Source organism: Bos mutus, chromosome 8, assembly GCF_027580195.1.
Source record: "Bos mutus isolate GX-2022 chromosome 8, NWIPB_WYAK_1.1, whole genome shotgun sequence".
In the NCBI taxonomy this organism is placed as follows: domain Eukaryota; kingdom Metazoa; phylum Chordata; class Mammalia; order Artiodactyla; family Bovidae; genus Bos; species Bos mutus.
The window spans coordinates 59,871,791-59,893,863 of NC_091624.1; the positions used below are offsets into that span (position 1 = coordinate 59,871,791).

General features: G+C 41.4%; 1 protein-coding gene across 2 annotated transcripts in view; it reads right to left on the reverse strand.

Annotated features, from left to right (window-relative positions):
* PCSK5 (proprotein convertase subtilisin/kexin type 5) overlaps positions 1 to 22,073 on the reverse strand; it is a 517,126-nt gene that overhangs the window by 31,831 nt on the left and 463,222 nt on the right. Inside the window, exons 25-30 of one of the 2 annotated variants that reach the window (XM_070375751.1) lie at positions 19,273 to 19,315; positions 15,584 to 15,720; positions 14,372 to 14,572; positions 9,301 to 9,381; positions 6,266 to 6,349; positions 3,381 to 3,576 (exon numbers count right to left, since the gene is read on the reverse strand). In XM_070375751.1, coding sequence (XP_070231852.1) covers positions 3,381 to 3,576; positions 6,266 to 6,349; positions 9,301 to 9,381; positions 14,372 to 14,572; positions 15,584 to 15,720; positions 19,273 to 19,315 — 742 coding nt within the window. The remainder of the gene's footprint in view (positions 1 to 3,380; positions 3,577 to 6,265; positions 6,350 to 9,300; positions 9,382 to 14,371; positions 14,573 to 15,583; positions 15,721 to 19,272; positions 19,316 to 22,073) is intronic. The other variant, XM_070375753.1, reaches the window with a different exon arrangement.

Genomic DNA, 22,073 nt, shown 5'->3' on the forward strand with positions numbered 1-22,073 from the left:
TAACAAGGCCACAAAAAATATTTACCTTACTTGTCCTGCTTATCCAAACTACAACCCAGGGAAGCCTCTTCCTACTGTTCCCCGACATTTTAAACTGCCCAGACCACTTGAGGTCTGGCAAATGGATTACATAAAATTTCCTCTGTCTAATGGATGTAAATAAGCTTTAGCCATGGTCTGTATGTTTTCACACTGGATTGAAGCCTTCCCTTGCAGGCAGGCTACTGCCTTTTCTGTGACTAAAATTAATCCCTTTAGAAAAGATTATCTTTACCTGGAACTTATTGTGATTGAGGAACCTATTTTATTGGCCATGTACTTAGGTCTGCACTGTATGGCCAGTTTTACAACTTTTCACTTGCTTAACTACCCTCAATCCTCTGGTTTAATCTAATGCACTAATGACATTATTAAGACTCAGTTGGCAAAATTTGCAGAGGCCCTCCCAATACCTTAGGGCTTCCCTGGTGGCTCAGATGGTAAAGAATCTGCTTGCAATGCGGGAGACCCAGATTCGATCCCTGAGCCAGGAGGATTCCATGGAGAAGGGAATGGCTACCCACTTCAGTATTCTTGCCTGGAAAATCCCACTGACAGAGGAGACTGGCGGGCTACAGTCTTTGGGGTTTTAAAGAGTTAGACGTAACTGAGCAACTGACACTTTCCAAATACCTTGGTCAAAAGCATTGCCATTGGTACTTCTGAATCTCATATCCACCCCTTTTGAAATTCATAAACTCTCACCACTTGAGATAGTCATAGGATGCTCATTGTACTTGACTTCTACTTCTTCTGACCCTCAACTGATAAAAGGAGAGAAACTTCAGTGTTGGAAGGGCCTAATTGCTTTTATTAAAAAGAACCATGTTTTAGTGCAGCAATCTTTTCATGGTGTGGCCATGGATTACATCCAAACAGGCAATTTTTCACAAAGAGAAACAAAGCTGCCAAGCCAAGCTGGGTATTATATGTCCCTAAGACTTTATCTCCCCTGTTTTTTTGATAAACATAAAAATGGGGGAATCCCATGGTAATCAGACCACCCTACTCAAGACAGGAAAACACATACTTGTGATTTCATAGTCTGCAGGATTTTCAGGTCAGTTTAATAGCATCCCTGTTGCTCAAAAAAAGGAAAAAGGCTGCCATGTATCCATGTGTGTGCATTTGGAGGATAAAAATCTCTTCTCCCTGCTGGGTTTTATTACCCTGACCCTTTCACTATTAAGCCTCTTTTAAAATACCCAACTGGGGAGGCAACTTGAAAATATTATGCTGAATAAAATAAGTCACAAAGTTACAAAAAGTTACAAAAAGTCACAATCTGTATTATTTATATAAAATGTTCAATAGGCAAGTCTCTAGAGACAAGGTAAATTAGTGGTTGCTTAGGGTTGTGGGAAATTAGGAATAACTGCTGAAAGGGTACAGAGTTTTCTTTTGGGGGTGATGGAAAGATTTTAAAATCAATTGTGATAGTTGCACAAGTCTCTCACTATACTAAAAATCATTGAATTGTATACTTTATGTGGGTAAATGGTGTGGCATGTGAGTTATATCTCAACAAAGCTGTTACAAGGAAAAAAGAAACCCTGGTTGAACAAGAAGGTGACATTGTGTAGTGGTTAAGCACATGGATTTCAGTGCTAGAGAGATTTGGTTTGAAATCCTGACCGTGCCATGTATTAGCAGTGTGACTTAGGGCATGCCACCCTTTTTTTCATCTGTGAAGTGAGGGAGATAATGGTATAGTGTCCCTCCATATCTGTAGGAGATTGGTCCAGGACCTGACGTGAGTGCCAAAATCCATGGATGCTCAAGTCCCATAGTTAGCCCTTTATATCTGTGGTTCTGCATCTGTGGGTTTGGCCAACTGTGGATTATGTAGTACTGTATTTATTGAAAAAAAAAATAAAGGGGATGGTGCATTTGAAACTCTTAGCACAGTGCCTAGATATTGCAAGATCTCAGTAAGTATCTGTTTTTAAATGGTTTCTTTTCCCTTGGAATCTCTTAGCTGTTTGTGTATTAAGGACCTGAGAAGTATGACATTGATTGATGTAAACCTTCCCTACTGGATTATAAGCCTGTTGCAAACTCAGACTCCCTTCACTTGACTTTATCTTAGCTTCTAGTATCAATTCTTAACACCCAATAGGTATCTGTAGAATTGAATTGTATATGTTTGCCTTCTATGATAGATTGGATGCTTCTTGAGGGTCAGTTCCTTGACTTATATTTGTATGCTATAGGATCAGTCTCAGTAATGGATATAAACAGGTCATTAGAAAACAGGAGTTGTTTTTATTTGCAGCAGGCAAATAAAATTTCTAGTTCCTTTAGATGTTGGCTGCTTCCTCAAACCCATTTCTTGCCTCCCTCTCTCCACTCTTCCTGGCTGTTAGTGTTGTGATTTTTGTGGGTTTTCAGGGGCGAATCTCGTTCAGCCTACGTCAGTCCTTATATTTCCATTCTCCTTGCCAGGGATCAGTTTAGGAAGGTGTTAGTGATGCATTCTGGCTGATGAGATGTGAAGGGAAGTCTGAGGAAGTTTTGTTTCCTCTTAAAAAGAGATAAACAAGAAGAAAGGCACCCTTTTCTGTCTCTGGTTATTGCAGCTTGGGATGATGATGTTGGGGATGGGCAGGCAACATGAACTCTGGGGAGGACAAGCTATGGAAGATACGAGAGCACAATGGAAAGATTGTGGGTTTCTAATGAAGCATTGGCCACCAAAATAATAAATGCTACACTTCCAAACTTTGTATCATATGCATAAATAAACACCATATTTTGTGCCAGGCCCTTTGACATCTTTGTTTCTTGTTACTGAAATTTTCCTGATGAACTTTTCCACTTGCTATTCCCACTTCCCATTTAGGTAAATCTTGGAGCCAGGACCATTGATAGGAAGAGTAAAGGAATTGTAAACCAGGGGACAGAGGAAGCCATGAGGAATCAATAAATAACTAAGCAGGCATTGCTCTCTATTTATTATCTGTGATTCATACCTCTCTTTCAACATGTAGAAGAGGTTCGTGCCTTCCACAGCTTATCACAACCTCACTTTTGTCATGGGAAAAAAAAAAACAAAAACCCTGACAACTATTTGATCATAAATACAAGGTAAAATAAAGAACATATTTTCATAAGAGTAAAAATATATACATCTTGTGGTCAGAAGGGAGAAGCATGCATCTGGTCTTAAGTAAGCTTTGGCTGCTGTGGCTGAGAGTGATGTCAGCCAGTTAGGCAGGGAGGAGGACATAGGTGCTCTAACTAGGCAAGAGAAGAGGTCTTTGGTGAATAGGGAGGAATTGCCCCCAGTGTTGCAGGAGAAGGAACACAGAGTAGCAAGCGAAAGGAAGAGGAAAACTTACTCAGGGCACCTGGTGGAGCACCTGCCTTGGTGGAGGAAGAGGGGGCGGTCTGGCCGCATTTGGCACTTTTGGCAAAGATTGACTTCAGAGCAAGAGGCGCAGTCCTCTGTGCAGTTCTCGCAGCTGCCGCTCCTCACCGAGGGCCACGTGCCTTGGGGACAGGATGGAACGCAGGTCTGAGCCAGCAGATAGGTGCCTGGAGTCCCAGGGAAGAAGACAGGTCAGATGATCGTCAGGTGTCTCCTCTAACAGTACACGCACCCAAGCAGAGAATTGACACTCCCAACAGCTTTTTTAACTGCTCAGGAGATCCAGGTTTGATCTCTGGGTTGGGAAGATCCTCTAGAGAAGGAAATGACAACCCACTCCAGTATCTTGCCTGGAAAATCTCATGAACAGATGAACCTGGCGGCCTATAGTCCATGGGGTCAGATACAATTTAGCAACTAAACATCAACAACAAAGACCCAAGTATCCGGAACACTTATTTCAGGATTACCAAAACATCTTTAGTGATGCAGATGGTGATTGCAGCCATGAAATTAAAAGACGCTTACTCCTTGGAAGGAAAGTTATGACCAACCTAAATAGCATGTTGAAAAGCAGAGATATTAGTTTGCCAACAAAGGTCCATCTAGTCAAGGCTATGGTTTTTCCTGTGGTCGTGTATGGATGTGAGAGTTGGACTGTGAAGAAGGCTGAGCGCCGAAGAATTGATACTTTTGAACTGTGGTGTTGGAGAAGACTCTTGAGAGTCCCTTGGACTGCAAGGAAATCCAACCAGTACATTGTGAAGGAGATCAGCCCTGGGATTTCTTTGAAAGGAATGATACTAATGCTGAAACTCCAATACTTTGGCCACCTAATGCAAAGAGTTGACTCATTGGAAAAGACTTTGATGCTGGGAGGGATTGGGGGCAGGAGGAGAAGGGGACGACAGAGGATGAGATGGATGGATGGCATCACCAACTCGGTGGACATGAGTTTGAGTGAATTCCGGGAGTTGGTGATGGACAGGAAGGCCTGATGTGCTGTGATTCATGGGGTTGCAAAGAGTCGGACACGACTGAGCAACTGAACTGAACTGAAGTCTTCTAGGATGAGTTAAAACTCTAGAAAGGAAATTGACAACAGAAGACTTTTGGCTTGTTTCTTTGACTTTCCTATTGGTATTGCTGCAGGTTACCATGGGGCTTCCCTTTGCCCAAGAGATCTGTCTATTAAGACCTCTGTCTTCCTTGTGTGAGGCAGTTGTGTATACACAGTTCAATGGAGTCTGCTCTGCATCTCAAAGCATATCTGTTGGGTCACTGACACAGTAGCAACCCTTCCACCCAACTGCACCTTTAATGGACAGTCCATCTATTTAGTTTTAATTGAAAAAAATAAGATGCACCATCATTAAAACAACCCAGAAATCACTCTGAACTCCAAAATTCCAAGAAAATTGTCAGGTTTTTTTTTGTTGTTGACTTTTATATATTGTAGAAGTAGAATTGTGGCAGATTGCACATTCTAACATAATGATCACTTTAATGGGAGTATAATATTCTTAGTTTCTAATGTGCCATATTGATAAACTGTCACCTTAATTCAGGGGAGTTGTTTCTGACTTGATTTTATAGATGATGAAGCCGTTAATTTGTTGAGCTGCTGTTGTGCTTTTTTCCCCTCCCCTAAATTCAGTACCAAAAATAAAGAAAAATACCAGATAGACACTTCATCCCCTTGTAGATTCTCTACCTTAGTTCTTTTCTTTCAGCTATGCTATGCTATGCTAAGTCCCTTCAGTCGTGTCCGACTCTGTGTGACCCCAGAGATGGCAGCATACCAGGCTCCCCCATCCCTGGGATTCTCCAGGCAAGAACACTGGAGTGGGTTGCCATTTCCTTCTCCAATGCATGAAAGTGAAAAGAGAAAGTGAAGTCGCTCAGTCGTGTCCGATTCCTAGCGACACCATGGACTGCAGCCCACCAATGCACTTTATTTATTTATTTTTTTAAATTTTATTTTATTTTAAAACTTTACATAATTGTACTAGTTTTGCCAAATATCAAAATGAATCCATCACCGGTATACATGTGCTCCCCATCCTGAACCCTCCTCCCTCCTCCCTCCCCATACCATCCCTCTGGGTTGTCCCAGTGCACCAGCCCCAAGCATCTAGTATCGTGCATCGAACCTGGACTGGCATCTCGTTTCATACATGATATTTTACATGTTTCAATGCCATTCTCCCAAATCTTCCCACCCTCTCCCTCTCCCACAGAGTCCATAAGACTGTTCTATACATCAGTGTCTCTTTTGCTGTCTCGTACACAGGGTTATTGTTATCATCTTTCTAAATTCCATATATATGTGTTAGTATACTGTATTGGTGTTTTTCCTTCTGGCTTACTTCACTCTGTATAATAGGCTCCAGTTTCATCCACCTCATTAGAACTGATTCAAATGAATTCTTTTTAATGGCTGAGTAATACTCCATTGTGTATATGTACCACAGCTTTCTTATCCATTCATCTGCTGATGGACATCTAGGTTGCTTCCATGTCCTGGCTATTATAAACAGTGCTGCGATGAACATCCACCAATGCACTTTAAAAGAACAACGGAACCTCTAGAAATGTCGGGCAGCCAGAGACCCTAGCAAACTCTGTGGCCAAATTAATCACTAACTTAATCGTGCTTTGGATAAGAACCATTTCTTTTCTTTTTTGTTCTGGTCCCTTGAAAACTAGTTTTTATTATAGGGCAGTGTTTGGGTCCCTGTGTTTCTCCAGAGTTCCTACTGTGACAGCAACATGCGATGGGACTATACCATGAGATGCTGACAAATAACTGAATTGGCTTGGCCACTGCTTCCTCCTGTAACATGCCACACTGACCTTTTGGACATGAAGTGCACAGGGTTGCCGATCCATGGCAGGTTTTACAAGAAGAATGGCACGACTGGTGTCTTCTCAAAAGGTCTGTATAAGGAGAGAAACAAGAAGTCTGCCTCTTTTGAACAGGTGCATAGCATTGTTGGGAAAATCTCATGAGTAATCTTGTTTCCCTTTTCACCCTAAATAGACCCTTCAATTTGATAGTAGTTAAATGTTGGCACCACCCATTGCCTGCCAAGTGGACTTCATTAATTTTATTTTCCTTACTCCTTCATTGACAATTGATGTCAAGACTTTCTTTGCAAATTTCCAGTGACAGGATAGCCTTAAATATAGGGAGATATTTGAACTAACAGATGTTACTTATTTTATATTTTGTAAACGTGTGGTTGTATGTATGTGTGCTGGAGTTTCTGTGTCAAAGGTAATCACTTATTTCTCCAAGATTCTTTGATGATCACTTTTCTTTACTCCAGGATGATAACTGAGAATTCATTGTGCCCCCTCTTTTTGTGTGTGTGTGTGTGTGTTCTTTAGGACCAGATTTCATAAACTGGTCAGTGTTTGGGTCTCTCTGTTCTTCATAGTAGCCACTGTGGGATGCAGCCTAAATTGATCTTTTAAATTTGTCCAAAATCATCATTAAACATCAGTAGCCATCAGAGAGCTTGCTGGCTGGTCAGTGACAGGAAGGTCATCCCAGGTTAATAAGCCATTAATCTGAGAAACATGCGAGCTGCTTCTCCTTTCTTCCCCCGCAACCATTCGCTGGGCAGGTTTTGTCAGGAAGACAGCAGCAACTCAATGGGATAGTTGTGTAACAAAGAAAACAGCCTCAGTGACGTCACTCACTCAGTACACACAGAGATCTTGACTAAATTCCAGTAATTGCTCAGGAATTAGCATGACTCATACAGGGGAAATTTAGAAAAAGAAGTTCTAGCTCAGAATATGTCACACAAATGGCCCTGAAGTTCAGTCAGTGATTATTGTTGGCATCTTACCATTCCCCTCCCTTCCTTCCTCCCCGTTTTTCCTCTTTCCTCCCTGTCTTCCTCTCTCGCCTGTCTCTTCCTTCCTTCTCTTCCTGAGAGCCTGGCAGAGTCTAGTCACACCTGTCTTCAGATCCCAGGTGTGCTTTTTCTGGGTAGGGTAACCATGGATACAGTAGTTAAACTCTTCCAGTCTTACAATGCTTTCCACATCTCTAAAATGAGAGCAAGTGATTCTTTACAGGACTCTCATGAAACCTGAGTAAGATAACGTGTAAAGTGTGCACACGGTGGCTCAGTAAATGGTGGTTCCTTCTGCTTCATTTCTTCGTTTGTTATCATCCCACCCCATTTCTCAGGCTTCTGTTTTATTTCCCATTCGCTTTCTTCTGTTCCATACTTGGAGTGGCACCAGGAGCCAGTACTTGATTCCTCTGATAGCACTCCCAGTCAATACACTGCTGAGCCTTGCTGCAGAGAAAGCTCGATAGGTAAGTAGGCAATAGATAGCCAGAGATAGAGGTCTGTGGACATAAATGATTGTCCATGCTGCCATGCTGAGTGGCAATTTCTTTCCAACTGTGAAAGAAAATTTTGTACTGGTTTTCTAGTAGACCAATTAAAATGTACTCTGCTGGGGAGTTCTGTTAAGAGTTCAGCTAGCCAGTGCAGAGCAATGCTAGTCCCTGGATTTTCACAAAAGTGATGATGATGGGTGTGTTAACTAACGTTATTGTAATCATTTTGCAGTATACACGTGTCAAGTCGTCATTTTATACATGATAAACCTATATAATGTTGTATGTCAGTTACATCTCAATTAAGCTGGGAGAAAAAGATGCTTACTTGATGAGAGCAGTTATTCAAGGAATAATAACTAAATATTCATCTGATATTGAGCACCTTGAAGATCTTTATACATCCAGGCCATGGGTTGATTTTGTTTTGATTTTATCACTTTTGTGCTAAAATGTTATATTTTAAAAGCTAGCCATTTTAATTAATTTTCTTACATTTAAAAAATATAATGTAAATATTTACACATAGTATACATACGTTTATAATTACACATACATATCTCACGTTCTGGTAGCTCGATGTATCACTCCAATACACTTGGTATAAAATTCTGTAATGTCCTCACATCTCAACTAGAGGGTGCTCTGCACACACCGTTAGCAGTCAGGCTTGGGCAATGGATAAAGATCCCCAGCAAGACCTCTTTTATCAGAAAAGATTCGATCTCAACAAGTAAAATTTTTGACTTTGATCAGTTTCTCTTTTTCCTACTCCAGAAATTTTAGACTGAACAGGACCTCACCCCCTCCCCTGCAAAAACAAAAAAGTCACCTTGCCCAAGAAAATATAATGTATATCCTTCAAATATGACTAATAAAGTATGGGTTCTTCTTAAATGTTTTAGGTTAAATAAGCAATACTCACAGGTTCACAATATAGACAAGGTATATACTGTGAAGTCTCTCTTACCACCCCCCTCCACCCTTTTTATACAGACTATTCGCAGTGTTTATCATGTTGCTTTTTTTTTTTTTTTGTAGTTCTGTATTTTGGAGACCATTGTTTATCAGTATATAAAGACTCTCATTCTTTTTGGTGGCTCCATAGTATCCCACTGTGTGGCCATGTCATCTTTCATTTTTATATTCTTGTTGGTAGCTGTTTAGTTTTTTCCAACCTTTGTTATTTCAAACAAGGCTGCAGTGACTAGGAAGGCAAAAGTTGCTTTTCTTAAAGACCTGCAAGGACACAGGCTTTTCTTGATAACTTTTCTCAAGAATAACCACTTTGTGCCTCAGGGATGTCCTTACATGTTCTTGAAGTCTCCACTGCTGAAATTCCTGCCAGTCTTTCCCTTTGGATACCCACTTATGTTTTAATCGGAGGTCCCATCCTCTCTCCATTTTTCTCACAACTTCTGCATCCCTGCTTGTTCCTCACTGCCTGATTTCTTGGGTTAGTTTTTACATCACAGAGACTCTGCTGGTATGCTTGATCATCTTCTCCTCCCTATTTCCCTATTACCTCTTTTGATTTGAACCTTCCGCCTTCGTCGATCCTGGAGCAGGCTCTTCACCAAAGATGGGCTTGCAGTGGACACAGCTACTTTTTTTATTAAAAAAAAAGAAATGTTTTATTTTTTTAATGCAAAAAGGATGAAGAAGATAGTTTGCCCCTTAATCTTACCACTCAGAAATGTCTGCTGTGTATACTTTGGCATTTAGATTTCCCATCTTTCTATTGAATGCCATGAGTATAATTACATATGTGTATATATATGTAATCATTGACATCTTTTACATATATATTACTGATCTTAAATTTTTCATTAGTGTAATGAAGCTTATAGGAATATTCTTTTGCCATGAAAATTCTTTGTAAAAATATTTATGAATCTTAATTCACTTAATGTTTTTCTTCATTACATTTTTAGATTGCTCTCTCCTTTTTTTTAGGTTATAAATAAAACTGCTGTCAACATCTTTGTACACATTCTTGGTTAAGTCAGGACTCAACTTGGCTATTAGGCATCCCAGCTGACTATCATTTGCCCTTCTTTCTGGGACTCTGTCTTTTTTTTTAAACAGACATGTATTACTCCTTAGGCTTCCAAATTGCTTTATTTCATAAGCTCAAGAAGGCAGTTTTTAAAGTAAACTAGGGTTTCGTGGGTGAAACTGGATTAGGTTAAAGGGTTAGAGAATAGATTAACCTTTTTTGCGCCATACTATGTGTTGGGGGTTTCATATGCATTCTTCCGTGTAATTCTCAAAATAACATTGTATGAGACATTTCATGTTCTCATTTTATCGCTGAGAAAACTTGAGGCTCGGAGAGGAGGAATATCTTGCTCAAGGTCACAGAGCTGATAAAGAATAGAGCCGGGAATTGAATTCGGGTGTGCTGAATTCTAAACTCTATCTTCCTTAGATGTTTTAGTAATTCATTTAGTTTCAAAATAGTTTGGTAGAGGTCAAAGCAGTGATGTACTGGTAAAATGGTTCTTTGGAAAACAAAACAGCAACAAAGACTTGATTTGTCATGTTTACCAATTTCAGTGGTGTAAATATTCCTGCCATAGCTGATTTCAAGCTGCCAATTGTTTAATAATCCACTCATAAAATTCCTGGATGTTTAATAATCAGTGTAAGCGGATACACATGGCTCCTTCATATCACTAGGCCAGAAGTTCACTTGGCTGCCCAGCCATGATTTTCTGCACTCTGAATTATGATTGATTAGTTAAGTAAATATTGTGTCCTCAGTTGTAAGTGAGGCAACTATACACAAAGTTCTTCTAAAAAAAAAAATCAGATTTTTATGTTTTTTTTTTTTTTAATTATCTGAAGTTCACTTACTATGAAGTAACATATCTCCCCACTGTTGAGAATTTTTTTTTTCACACATGTGTGGCTTCCAGGGTTTGTAACTGACTCCGGGATTTCAGTCTTTCTTAGAGCATAGGAATTAAAATCAAAAGACAGACCAGTGATAAATTGTTAGGATGTGGTCAAAGATAAAAATTTAATTTACCATGTCTGCGCTTTGTAGATTAGACTACCATCAGAATAAGTAATTGGAACCTGCTACAAACATGGTTTTAATCAATGATGGAAATAGGTGGGTAGGGGAAATGTGCAGGAATTATTCTGAGGACTTTCCAGCACCACCAGGGGGGAAACCATTTAAGAAAACCCAGATGATTTAACAGTAATAAACTGTTTCCACTCCCAACAATGGTTTTAGGAAACCAGCAGAAGCTACCGTTTTCTTTCAAAGCCCATGGCCTGCCACACCTGAGCATTTCCACTGACAGTGGGTCTGCATGGTGCCTGAGGCCCTGCTGATGCCATTGGCAGCAGTCTGTTTGACATTGGTCATTGCCACACAGGGACATTGGACTAGACAGTCCTCACAAATATATTAGTGACTGAGACAGGCAATCTGGGGATGATCTGTGCTTTTGTGCAGGGACTTTTTGGTGGTAGGAAGAACCTTTGAAGATGACTTAGTCTTGGCTTAGGATTTTCCAGCTGTGGTCTGATGTGTAGGTAAATCTCCATCTTGAACCAGGGTAGGAGGCATTCCTGCTCAGTTGGTAATTTTTTTTTAAAGACTTATTTATTTAACTTTTTTTGGGGTGGGGGCTGTGATGGGTCTTCGTTGCTGCACATGGGCATTCTCTATTGGGCTGAGCAGGGGCTACTCTTCGTTGTAGTGACCAGACTTCTCATTGCGGTGGCTTCTCTCGTGTCGAGCACAGGCTCTAGGCACATGGGCTTCAGTAGTCACAGCATGTGGCTCACAGCATTTAGTTGTTGTGCAGCATGTGGGATTGTGGGATCTTCCTGGACCAGGGATCGAACAGGTATCCCTTGCTTTGCAAGGTGCATTCTTAAGCACTGGACCACCAGGGAAGCCCTCAAAGGGCTTTGACAAAGGATGATGACCTGTCATCATCAGCACTCTCATTATGAGGAGCCACCTTATTAAAAGAGAAGTCCAGTGGACTCTAGTTGGATTTTTATTTCAAGGCGTTGTTTCTCCAACACATGCTGACATAGACAATGGGGTGGTTTTAGCTTTTGGATATAAGCATGATCTTATTGTTTCCACTGGCAGTAGTGTGGGTGAAGAAATGGGATTGAATTTGTCCCATCTGCTCTGTCCTACGTGTATCTGAGTCTGTGTTTGAAACAACAAAAACAACACAACACCTACTGGTACCAGCTGGATGGCTCCATTGTCTCATGAGCACTCTGGTTTGGGCTCCCTCTGAGTTGACCAAGGATGACTGCAGTCTTCTTTCTATCATCTTAAAGGTGCAGCTAATAGTGCTTGTTCTCTGGAATCCTCTACTTTCCTATTACAACCTCAGCCTTAGTTTCTTAAGGAAAAAAAATTCAGGAGGAAAAATGTAGGCATTGGTTTAAATACACTCAGGGCCTTGTGGAGTATGTTGCCATTTACCGTCCATTTCAGTGGTGCCTAAACCATTCCGGGGGAGCTGAGCTGTGGCCTCACCTTGCTCAGTGAAGACACAGTTTTTTTCTCATTGTTCATAGTCTGCATGCATGTATTATTCCCTGAATTGTAGGTGTGGAAAAGTTCTGCTATGTCATTGACTTCATTGCTCTTGTTTGGCCACGAGAAACAGTCTCATCTGCTTTGTGAATCCCTCATTAGAGCTATCTCCTCAAATGGACTAATTCCTTTCTCTCTTCACAGATATTGCATTTTGATAGTAGAAAAGGAAGAGGGGTAGATATGGTGCCTCGCAAAGTGGGGAGCAGTGAAGTCTTGATTTCTGCTTGCAGAGTGCGTAGTCCAGTTGAAAGGGATGTGTAATCATTTGGGGAATCGAGTCTGCTCTGGCTCTTGGCTCCCTGAACCTTTTCATCATCTGGACGCCAGATAAAATACAGATGTTCTGAGCTAGAAACACAGCACAGACTATTTTCCTCTTGGCTTGCACTGCCTCTTAAATGCCTGCATGCCAGACAAACTCGTTTTCAGCATTTTGGTTCAGCTATAATTCACGGAAGATATCCCAATCTGGAATGAATGATTTTCTTTCCAGCTCTGTCTCTGAAATCAGCCCGCATTCTTGGTGGCCTTTGGCTGCTGGGTTTGTGATGGTGTCTGAGCTGCTTCTTGCGTTAAGTCACGTAGGCGACACTGTCATTGTAGACAGCAGCTGTGGACATCCTTCCTCTGAGACTTAGCAAGAGGCTTTTCTCCTGCCCCAGATCATCCCTCCCTTCAGCTCTTACAAGACTCATCCCAAGCAGACCTGCTTTCAGCTGCTGCTGCTTCTGCACTGAAATGACCTTTTTAAACAAATCCTTGCCTTGAAATCAAGACAGAGAGCATCTCTTGTTTTCATCGGCGTCTCTGCATGGAGTGTGAGTCAGATTTTTCCAGCAGGAGGAGGATTTTGTTTTTTAACCACCTCAGACATGGAGAGGCCACTGCAAGGTTGTAATTACCTTACCAGGAAGCCCGTGACCAAGGCTTTAGGGTCTGGCGGCCACTTCTGAAGACTCAGGTGGGAATGAATACATGTAGGTATTTACTGTTAGACTCCAAGCTCCCACACGTTTTCTCCCTCCTGCCCCCTTTCAAGCCCACCTGCTTCCCACATCTGCAACTAGAGAGGGTAAATTTTAAAAGGTAAACTTGAATGATGGCAAGTTCTAATAATCCAGCCAGAAAGACAAGCCATTTTAGCTGAAGTTCCCATGCTTTACAGTGATTCTTTTTTGTCTCGAGGCTTCTCAGGTGGCACAGTGATAAGGAATCCACCTGGCAGTGCAGTAGATACAAGAGACCTGGGTTTGATTCCTGGGTCAGGAAAATTCCCTCAAGTAGGAAATAGCAACCCACTCCAATATTCTTGCCTGGAAAATTCCATGGACAAAGGAGCCTGGTGGGATACAGCCCATGGAGTCTCAAAGAGTCAGACATGACTTACTGACTAAGCACTGCCTTGTCTAACCAGACAGGCTGTCCCACTAGTGATTTTCTTTCCTCTTTTTTATAAAGAGATATATGAATGTCATCGAAGCTATTCTGAAATCTTTGAGAAAATGGTAGTCATTTCTCTTTCTCTGTGTGCTCTGCAGCCCACTCCACCCAGCTAGAAACACAAGTGGCCAGATCAGTTGTCAGTTGCCCTTTGGTGTTTCCCTTCTGACCAAGGGCTTCCCAGGTGACTCAGTGGTAAAGAATCTGCCTGCAATTCAGGAGACGTGGGTTTGATCCCTGGATGGGGAAGATCCCCTGGGGGAAGAAATGGCAACCCACTCCAGTATTCTTGCCTGGGAAATCCCACAGAGGAGCCTGTGGGCTACAATCCTTGGGGCCGCAAAGAATCAGACACGACTGAGCAACTAAACAGCAGCAGCTCCTGACCAAATGCCAGCCACACCCTCCTGCCCTTTCCTGTGGTTAGTATCACAGAGGCTCCGGGATACCACACTTTTGTTTCACTGCCTAGCCTGCATCTCTTGGGTATCCTGAAAGCAAGGGTTTGGAGTGAGGGGAGGGGGAGGAGACAGCTGGACACCTGCGATCCCTCTTGGGGGGCACATACCATTCCAGAAGCTGCCTTCCTCCTGGGTCTGGTCGTGACGCACACATGTCCCCCGCAGCAGCTGTAGGCCTTCTCGGCAGCTGCTGCACTGATTGTGGCCAAGGCCGGTGCAGGTTTCGCAGGCTTGGTGGCAGGGCTCACAGTCTCCCATCTCTGGGTCACCGTAGAAGCCAGGGCCACAGTTCCTCACACAGCTGCCCCCTACGTGAGAATATAAGACAGGAAGCCTGAAGTGGAAGCCTGGCTGGCTGAGCCGGGTGCTCTGAGCAGGGCCAAGTTCTAAACAGGCCAAAGGGAGGCTGAGGAACATTTTTTAATCTTTAAAGAAACCGTGATGACATTCGCATATTCCAACCCAAGAATCGTGTCTTAATAAATCCAACACTTTAAGTCCTCTTTCAACTGAAAATTTAAGTTGGCTATCAAGGGTTGGGAGCATAAAAACTTTTATGTTCTCAAGACCTTGAAAAATTGCAGATAAAAGGATCTCCACACATACAGAACCCCTGAAGGTCACTGTGTCTGCCCCACTGTCTCTCCCAATGGAAGACTCACAGTGTATTTCCTTCCCAACCATTCATTTCCATCATAGTCAATGAACTGACTTAAATCTAAGACTAAAAGATCTTATTTAACTTTTACAGTGCAGGGAATATAGAACATGAATAAAGTCTCAAGGAAAGAGTCATGTTCTGAATGTTCCAGGTGACTTCAGTTCCAAAGCATTTATTTCTCTTCAGTGTCTGTCCCTCCCCTCCACTCACTCTGCTTTCTGTCAGCTTGGAGATGCTTGAGAGTAATTAGTGAAGTAGGAAATATGCTTCACTAATAAAAGCAGAAGGAAGCATCCTGACTAACGATTATTTTCAAACCAAAGTAAAATTCCTCCTTGGACAAGAGGCATAAGAAGACTCTAAAACCTATCCGACGAGCTCTCGTGTTTCTGAATAGTTCTGGAGCCTTGTTCTCACTTTGTACCATGCCTGTTTTCAAGCTTGGGGCTTCCCTGGTGGCTCAGAGGGTAAAGAATCTGCCTGCAATGCAGGAGACCGGGGTTCGATTTCTGGGTTGGGAAGATCCCCTGGAGAAGGGAATGGCAACCCACTCCAGTATTTTTGCCTGGAGAATTCCATGGACATAGGAGCATGGCAGGCTACCATCCATAGGGTCGCAAAGAGTTGGACGCGACTGAGCAACTATTTTCAGGCTTACCCAAGAGGAAGAAGCCCTCTTCACACCAGTAACACTCATTCTGGTCACAGTTGCCACAGTTGGTATCACACGCCTTGCATTCAAATTCTTCCCTGTAGGTCTTCTCAGGACAGGTTTTATAACAGTGGTCTTTGAACCTGGGGAGATAAGATGTAGTTTCTTCTGTGAGCTATGTTAACATATTAATATTTCTCTTTATCACCATAATTTAATCTCCTTATGTGTCTACACATCATTTCTTTTGAAGTTATAATCTTTTCTCCCTTAATAACTTAAAATATAAGTGACATACACATTAAATTAATTCCAGGTATACAACATAATAATTCAGTATTTGTATATATTGCAAAATGACCACCACAGCAAGTCTAGTTAACATCTGTTATCATAGTTACAGAATTATTTTTCTAATGATAGGAACATTCAGGATCTATTTTCTTAGCAATTTTCAAATATTGTATATCATTAAATTTTTTATTGAGGAATAGTTGATGTACAATATTATATATTTCAAGTGTATCATGTAGTGATTCATAATTTTTAAAGATTATATTACATTTATAGTTATAAAATATTAGCTATATTTCCCATGTGTACAGTGCATTCTTGTAAATTATTTATTTTATACATATATTGCACATCATTTTTAAATTGAGGTCTATTAATTTACTATATTGTGTTTCAAGTGTAGAGCAAAGTGATATATATATATACTGAATATACATATACACACATATATGCACATATATGTACACATACACACATATATGTACACATATACTGAATATGCACATACATGCATACACATATATGTATATACATATGTACATGTATGTGTACATATATACATATATATTGAATGTACGTATACATAATATACATATATATATATATACACACATGTGTATCTTCTCCTTTAGATTCAGTTTTATATTTATATTCTTTTTAAGCTTCCTTTTCATTATAGGTTATTATAAGATGTTGAGTAGAGTTCCCTTTGCTATAGAGTAGGTCCTTGTTTTCTCTTTTATATATAGTAGTGTGTGTGTGTGTCCAGTCCCTCAGTCATGTCTGACTCTTTGCAGCCCCACAGGACTGTAGCCCGCCAGGCTCCTCTGTCCATGGGTTCTCCAGGCAAGAATACTGGAGTGGGTTGCCACTTCCTTCTATAGGAGATCTTCCGACCCAGGGATCAGAATTGTGTCTCTTGCATCTCCTGCATTGGCAGGCAGATTCTTTACCACTAGTACCAGCTGGGAAGCCCCTATATACAGTAATTTGTGTATGTTAATGCCATACTTCTAATTTATCTCTCTCTCTGTATTACACATTGTTTTCAACAGGTGTCCATATTTGGGTTCAAGGGAGAAAACTTGGTCTGGTGTTTGTGTGTGTGTGATTAATCACCTTCCTCTAAACTTCAAGTGCCCTTTATTGGGACTTCAGGGAGGGGCCTAGGAAGAAGGAGAAGGGTATATTTATTCATGGAGTACTGATTATGTGTCAGGTATTAGCTCACTTAAACCTCTGCACAATCCCCATATGGTAGCTGTTACATATCTTTAATTTCCAAATAAGGGAACTGTAATTCCCTTAAAATTACATAGGTAAATCACATAGGTAAGAGGGGGACTGGGATTCTACCTAAGGTCTGTTTGAACAACTTGTGTGCTTTTGCCGCCTGGCACTCCCCAGGCCTGAAACAAGTCAGTGTTGAGTTCAAGTAGTCTCATGAGTCCATGATGTCTATTACCAGATTATTGGTATTACCCAAGCTTTTCTGTGTTTATCATTTTATATAGATCATTTCTTATTCTTGTTCTATGGTAAAACATTGTAATTCAGACTCCATTGAGGTTCATTTGAAGGGGGAGTGGAATGAAGTTGACCTTTGCCCTCACACTGTCAAAAAGATATCACAGGGAAGCTTTGTATTTCTTCCTTAACAACATCTATTGTGCAATGTTTAATTAGCTGTATGACTGCATATCATAAAGCTATAATATGTATTTCTGGAAACAAATGTCTGATGTTTTATGCTTAGTGATGCTGGCCATGTTCTTTCAGTGTATTTGTTTTTCAGGGGGTTTTATGAAATGTGTTCATTAGTGCGCAATGCTGAAGTGGAGAGGTGGGCTCCAAAGTCCAACAGAGGAAACGGCTCTCAGGTGACAGAGGATGTAGGTGCAGATGAAGGGGTGTGTTCTGGTATCAAAGTGAAGAAGGCAGACAGGGTAGAGCTAGGCTGGAGGGGTGTTGGTTGTTGTTTAGTCACTAAGTTGTGTCCAACTGTTTTGTGACGCCATGGACTGAAACCCTCTAGACTCCTCTGTCCATGAAATTCTTCCCAGGAAAGAATACTGGAATGGGTTGCTATTTGCTTCAGGGGATCTTCCCTACCCAGGGGTCACACCCGTGTCTCCTGCATCGCAGGTGGATTCTTTACCATCTGAGCCACCAGGCAAGACCCAAGGTGGAGGGATGCAGAGCTGTAATAGGGACAAAGAGAATTACCCACCTCCTTCTGCATGGTTGCTATTTTTTTTATTTGAGTCTGAGTTCTCCTTTCTTGGCTCCTAGAGGAACATTTTGTAGCTTCAACCATGTGACCTTGTCAAGAAATGCTTGCATTTCTGCTCTTCATGTCTGCTGTGGGTTCATGTGGTGGACCACATGCCAGCTATGAATGTGCTGACAAAAGACTGGCTGCTCATTGAGTGTCATCTGGTCTACCTTACAATAATCAAGTCTAGACTCCTATTTAAATGGGACAGTAATTTAAATCATTCAATCAGGAGGATGTAGAGACATAGTCAATGTAGAGAATACTAGGCAATTCTGGAAAAGTTGAATTAAAACCATAAGTTTAAGTAATGCTGAGGTTAATAGATTATTTTTAGTATGTCTCAGCTTGTTGGGTTTCCCTTCTCTCCCATTGTCCTCACCCCTTTTAACCTCTTTCTACCCGCCACCACATTTTGAGTTCTTGGAATCTGATGGAGGAGAAAGGCCAGGTGGTGACAGAAGGAGTCAGCCCACCAAAGTGGAGGCGACCCAAACATAGACCACCCCAAAGAGCCTTGTCTCCCTTCTTTTCTTAGTTTTTCTTCCAAGATAGGCACCAATGTATCCTGGAAGGCTGACAAGAATAGGAGGGGGAGGTGATACTGAGACATAACATCCTTGATTTGTGGATTTGTAGCAGAGAACTTTGGGGGTGATGGTTATCTGCATTTCATTTAACCTAGTGGTCTTCATCTCTCATTGCCTGTAGGGGGATTAAGAGCTTAACAAACACCTGGCTTCATCCTGGACTGTCTGTCCTTTAGAACGAGGTCTCCACGCAGACATTTGGAAACAACTTGCTTGGGGTCGAGTGTATTATTAAAGTCTGTCCATAAACAGCAAGGTCTGAATCTTGGTAACCCATGGCAAGATTCCTAGACACCAGTGTCACGCTGGGTGACTTCCAGGACCAAGAGAGAGAGGGCCTCCTTTCGAGGCAAGAAAACAGCTGGGCTCTTATTGCTAAATCCAAGAATTGTTCATTAATAGCCTGACAAGAGAGAGTTGCTTCAGGCTGCAGGGCCTCTTTGCTTTAATCACTGGATTTAAGATTAAGTCAGTAATGCTTAAACTGTAGAAAAAGTTAGTGCCATGGAAAAAAAAAAAAAAAAGACCAGACTTACATGTAGTACCCTGTAGCGCATGATGTGCAGGTTCCTGGATCATCTGGAAAAAAATTATAATAATCAAAATAATAACCATCGAGTTCATCATTTGAAAAACTGAGTTTTAGAAAAATTGTGGCTTGAAACACATACTTATGGGATGGTTTCACAAAATGTACTGTCTAGAAATGATGTTTCAGTAGATTGCACCATTTTTAAATTAGTAACAAGATGTACACTATGATTTATCTTTATTAAAGCTAGTAAAATAAGAGTTCTCATAAAAACTTGGCCCTGACTTTCAAGGAGGAATAGGTCCAAGCTACTGGGTCTTCAAATTGTTGCTCATGAATGATCTACATAAAGAAGCTCCTGACCACAACCTAGGTAAAGGCTTCTGGTGTGTTCACACACACATTTGGAAGGGACTGCAAGCTTCCGACCTGAATGGGGGATTTTAATTGAGTTACCCCTTAATGGCAATGTGAGGGAATCTCATCTGGGAGGCTTCTTTGAAATCTGGGTAAGTATTTATTTATTTTTCTAGTACAGTATATCCTTTTGTTCTGCTCTTCATTGCCCTCTTAAAGAAACTGTCCTGTTCGCATTAAGTACAGTGATTCATTGTGTCCCTGTTGGCTCAGAGGACTCTTTCCTACAACTTTCAGGTGACTTAATGAGAAAGAAAGGACTTTGCGAATCACTGACTTAGACTGTTTCTCTCACCTGTCCCTCCCTGGAAGATCCCAACTCCAAGGTCCAGTTATTAAGACAATTTGGTGACTTTCTCTGGCCTGAAGTTCTTGTGAGTGACAGAGTTACTTCCAGTAAGTTCTTTCTGTGATCTAACTTATACTCTAAGTTTGCTCTTTTCATTCTAAAAGGAGATAGAAAACAGTTGCTCCTTTCTGAAATGTGCATCTTGGTATATGAGGATTTATGTCCATCTAGTCAAGGCTGTGGTTTTTCCAGTAGTCATGTATGAATGTGAGAGTTGGACTGTGAAGAAAGCTCGCACCGAAGAATTGATGCTTTTGAACTGTGGTGTTGGAGAAGACTCCTTGGACTACAAGGAGATCCAACCAGTCCATCCTAAAGGAGATCAGTCCTGGGTGTTCTTTGGAAGGACTGATGCTGAAGCTGAAACTCCAATACTTTGGCCACCTCATGTGAAGAGTTGACTCATTGGAAAAGACCCTGATGCTGGGAGAGATTGGGGTCAGGAGGAGAAGGGGATGACAGAGGATGAGATGGCTGGATGGCATCACTGACTTGGTGGACATGAGTTTGAGTAAACTCCAGGAATTGGTGATGGACAGGGAGGCCTGGTGTGCTGCGATTCATGGGGTCGTGAAGAGTTGGACACAACTGAGTGACTGAACTGAACTGAACTAACTTTATTTAAACTAAATATTGGATTGGCCCAAAAGTTCATTTGAGATGTTATAGAAAAACCCAAACAAACTTTTGGGCCAACCCAATAAAATTATGTCCTTTGAACTTTCTGCTTGGTTTTCCTTTCTAATCTAATTTAGGCTTTATTCTGGTTCTTGAGAAGTCTGCTCCTTGATGGCAGAGTCAACTTCATCTGAGTCAGACTTTCATCTTGGCTCCTCCTAAACACTGCTGTGTATCACGCATACTGTGACTAATACATGTGCCAAAAATTAGTGGAAAAATTTCTAGAAGAGGTTCTACCATGTAAGCAGGGATCCCTAGAACCTTCTGGAAACAGTCTAGTGATGATACCATGGAGAGGGCACTGGCCTAGGAACTGGGCTACCTGTGTTTAATTTGAAGTTTTCACCCTGGCTCAACTGTTTTATGAACTTGCATAAGTATCACTCTACTTTCTGGGTGCTGATTTCTGCAGGTATAAAATGATTCCGTTAGATAAGACTGTTGCTAAGCCTCCCCCAAAGTCAAATATTCTGAAGCTAAGTCTAGCAGGAGTAGGCAATCTATGGCCTACTCGGGTGGGCCCCTTTTGTTTGCATATTGTGTGTGAATTCTTCCATGCCATAGCCTCAGAGTGGTTGAAACAGAGTTAGAAAGTATTTACTGTCTGTCACTTTACATGTGCTGGCCCTTGGCTGTAGCACTGTTGGCTTATGACTTGGTCATGCTCACCTCTGTTAGATAACATGGATGCAAACATTATTATCTTAACAGCTTGTCCCAGAGTTCCTCTAAAGAGCTGTCTATATTTAGGAAAATATCTTGTTAAGCCACTTGGGATACAAGTTTAATCAGAATGATTAAACAAGAGCCAAGACAATCAAGGAGATAGCCAGGCCCTTCTGCAGGAGGCCATGATTTGCTAATGGGAGGGAAATAGTTTTTGTGTCTGGGTCAGCATGGTTTGCTGTAGGGTGACCAGAGCAGGACAGTAAAGTGAACCATAAACCAGGCGAATTGTGTCATCATGGAAAGGAAAAGCTCACTGGAATTTGTGGAATTCTCAGGAGTGGGCTTTATGCTTCTACAATCCATTGACTGGGGATCTGAGTCCTTTTTAAGAGGGTGCAAAAGTCCCAGTGAGCACTAATGGTTATATTGGGTAAGTTTATTTCCCACTATGAGTCTGTGTTTACATCTGCATTCTTTTTAGTCCTCTTAAAGAAATTGCTACTACTCGGCTTGCATTTGGGCAGCTTTCCTCTTCCCTGCCTGTCCTCAGTGAACATATTTGACTCTGACAGTTTTGCTAATTTGGCAAGGGCTGAGGAAATTCTAATCCTGTTCTCTAATGTTCTGGCCATCCCTCCCATCTAGGAACTTAATGAGTTTGCTCCCTGCTCCCTTAAGCAAGTCACTGT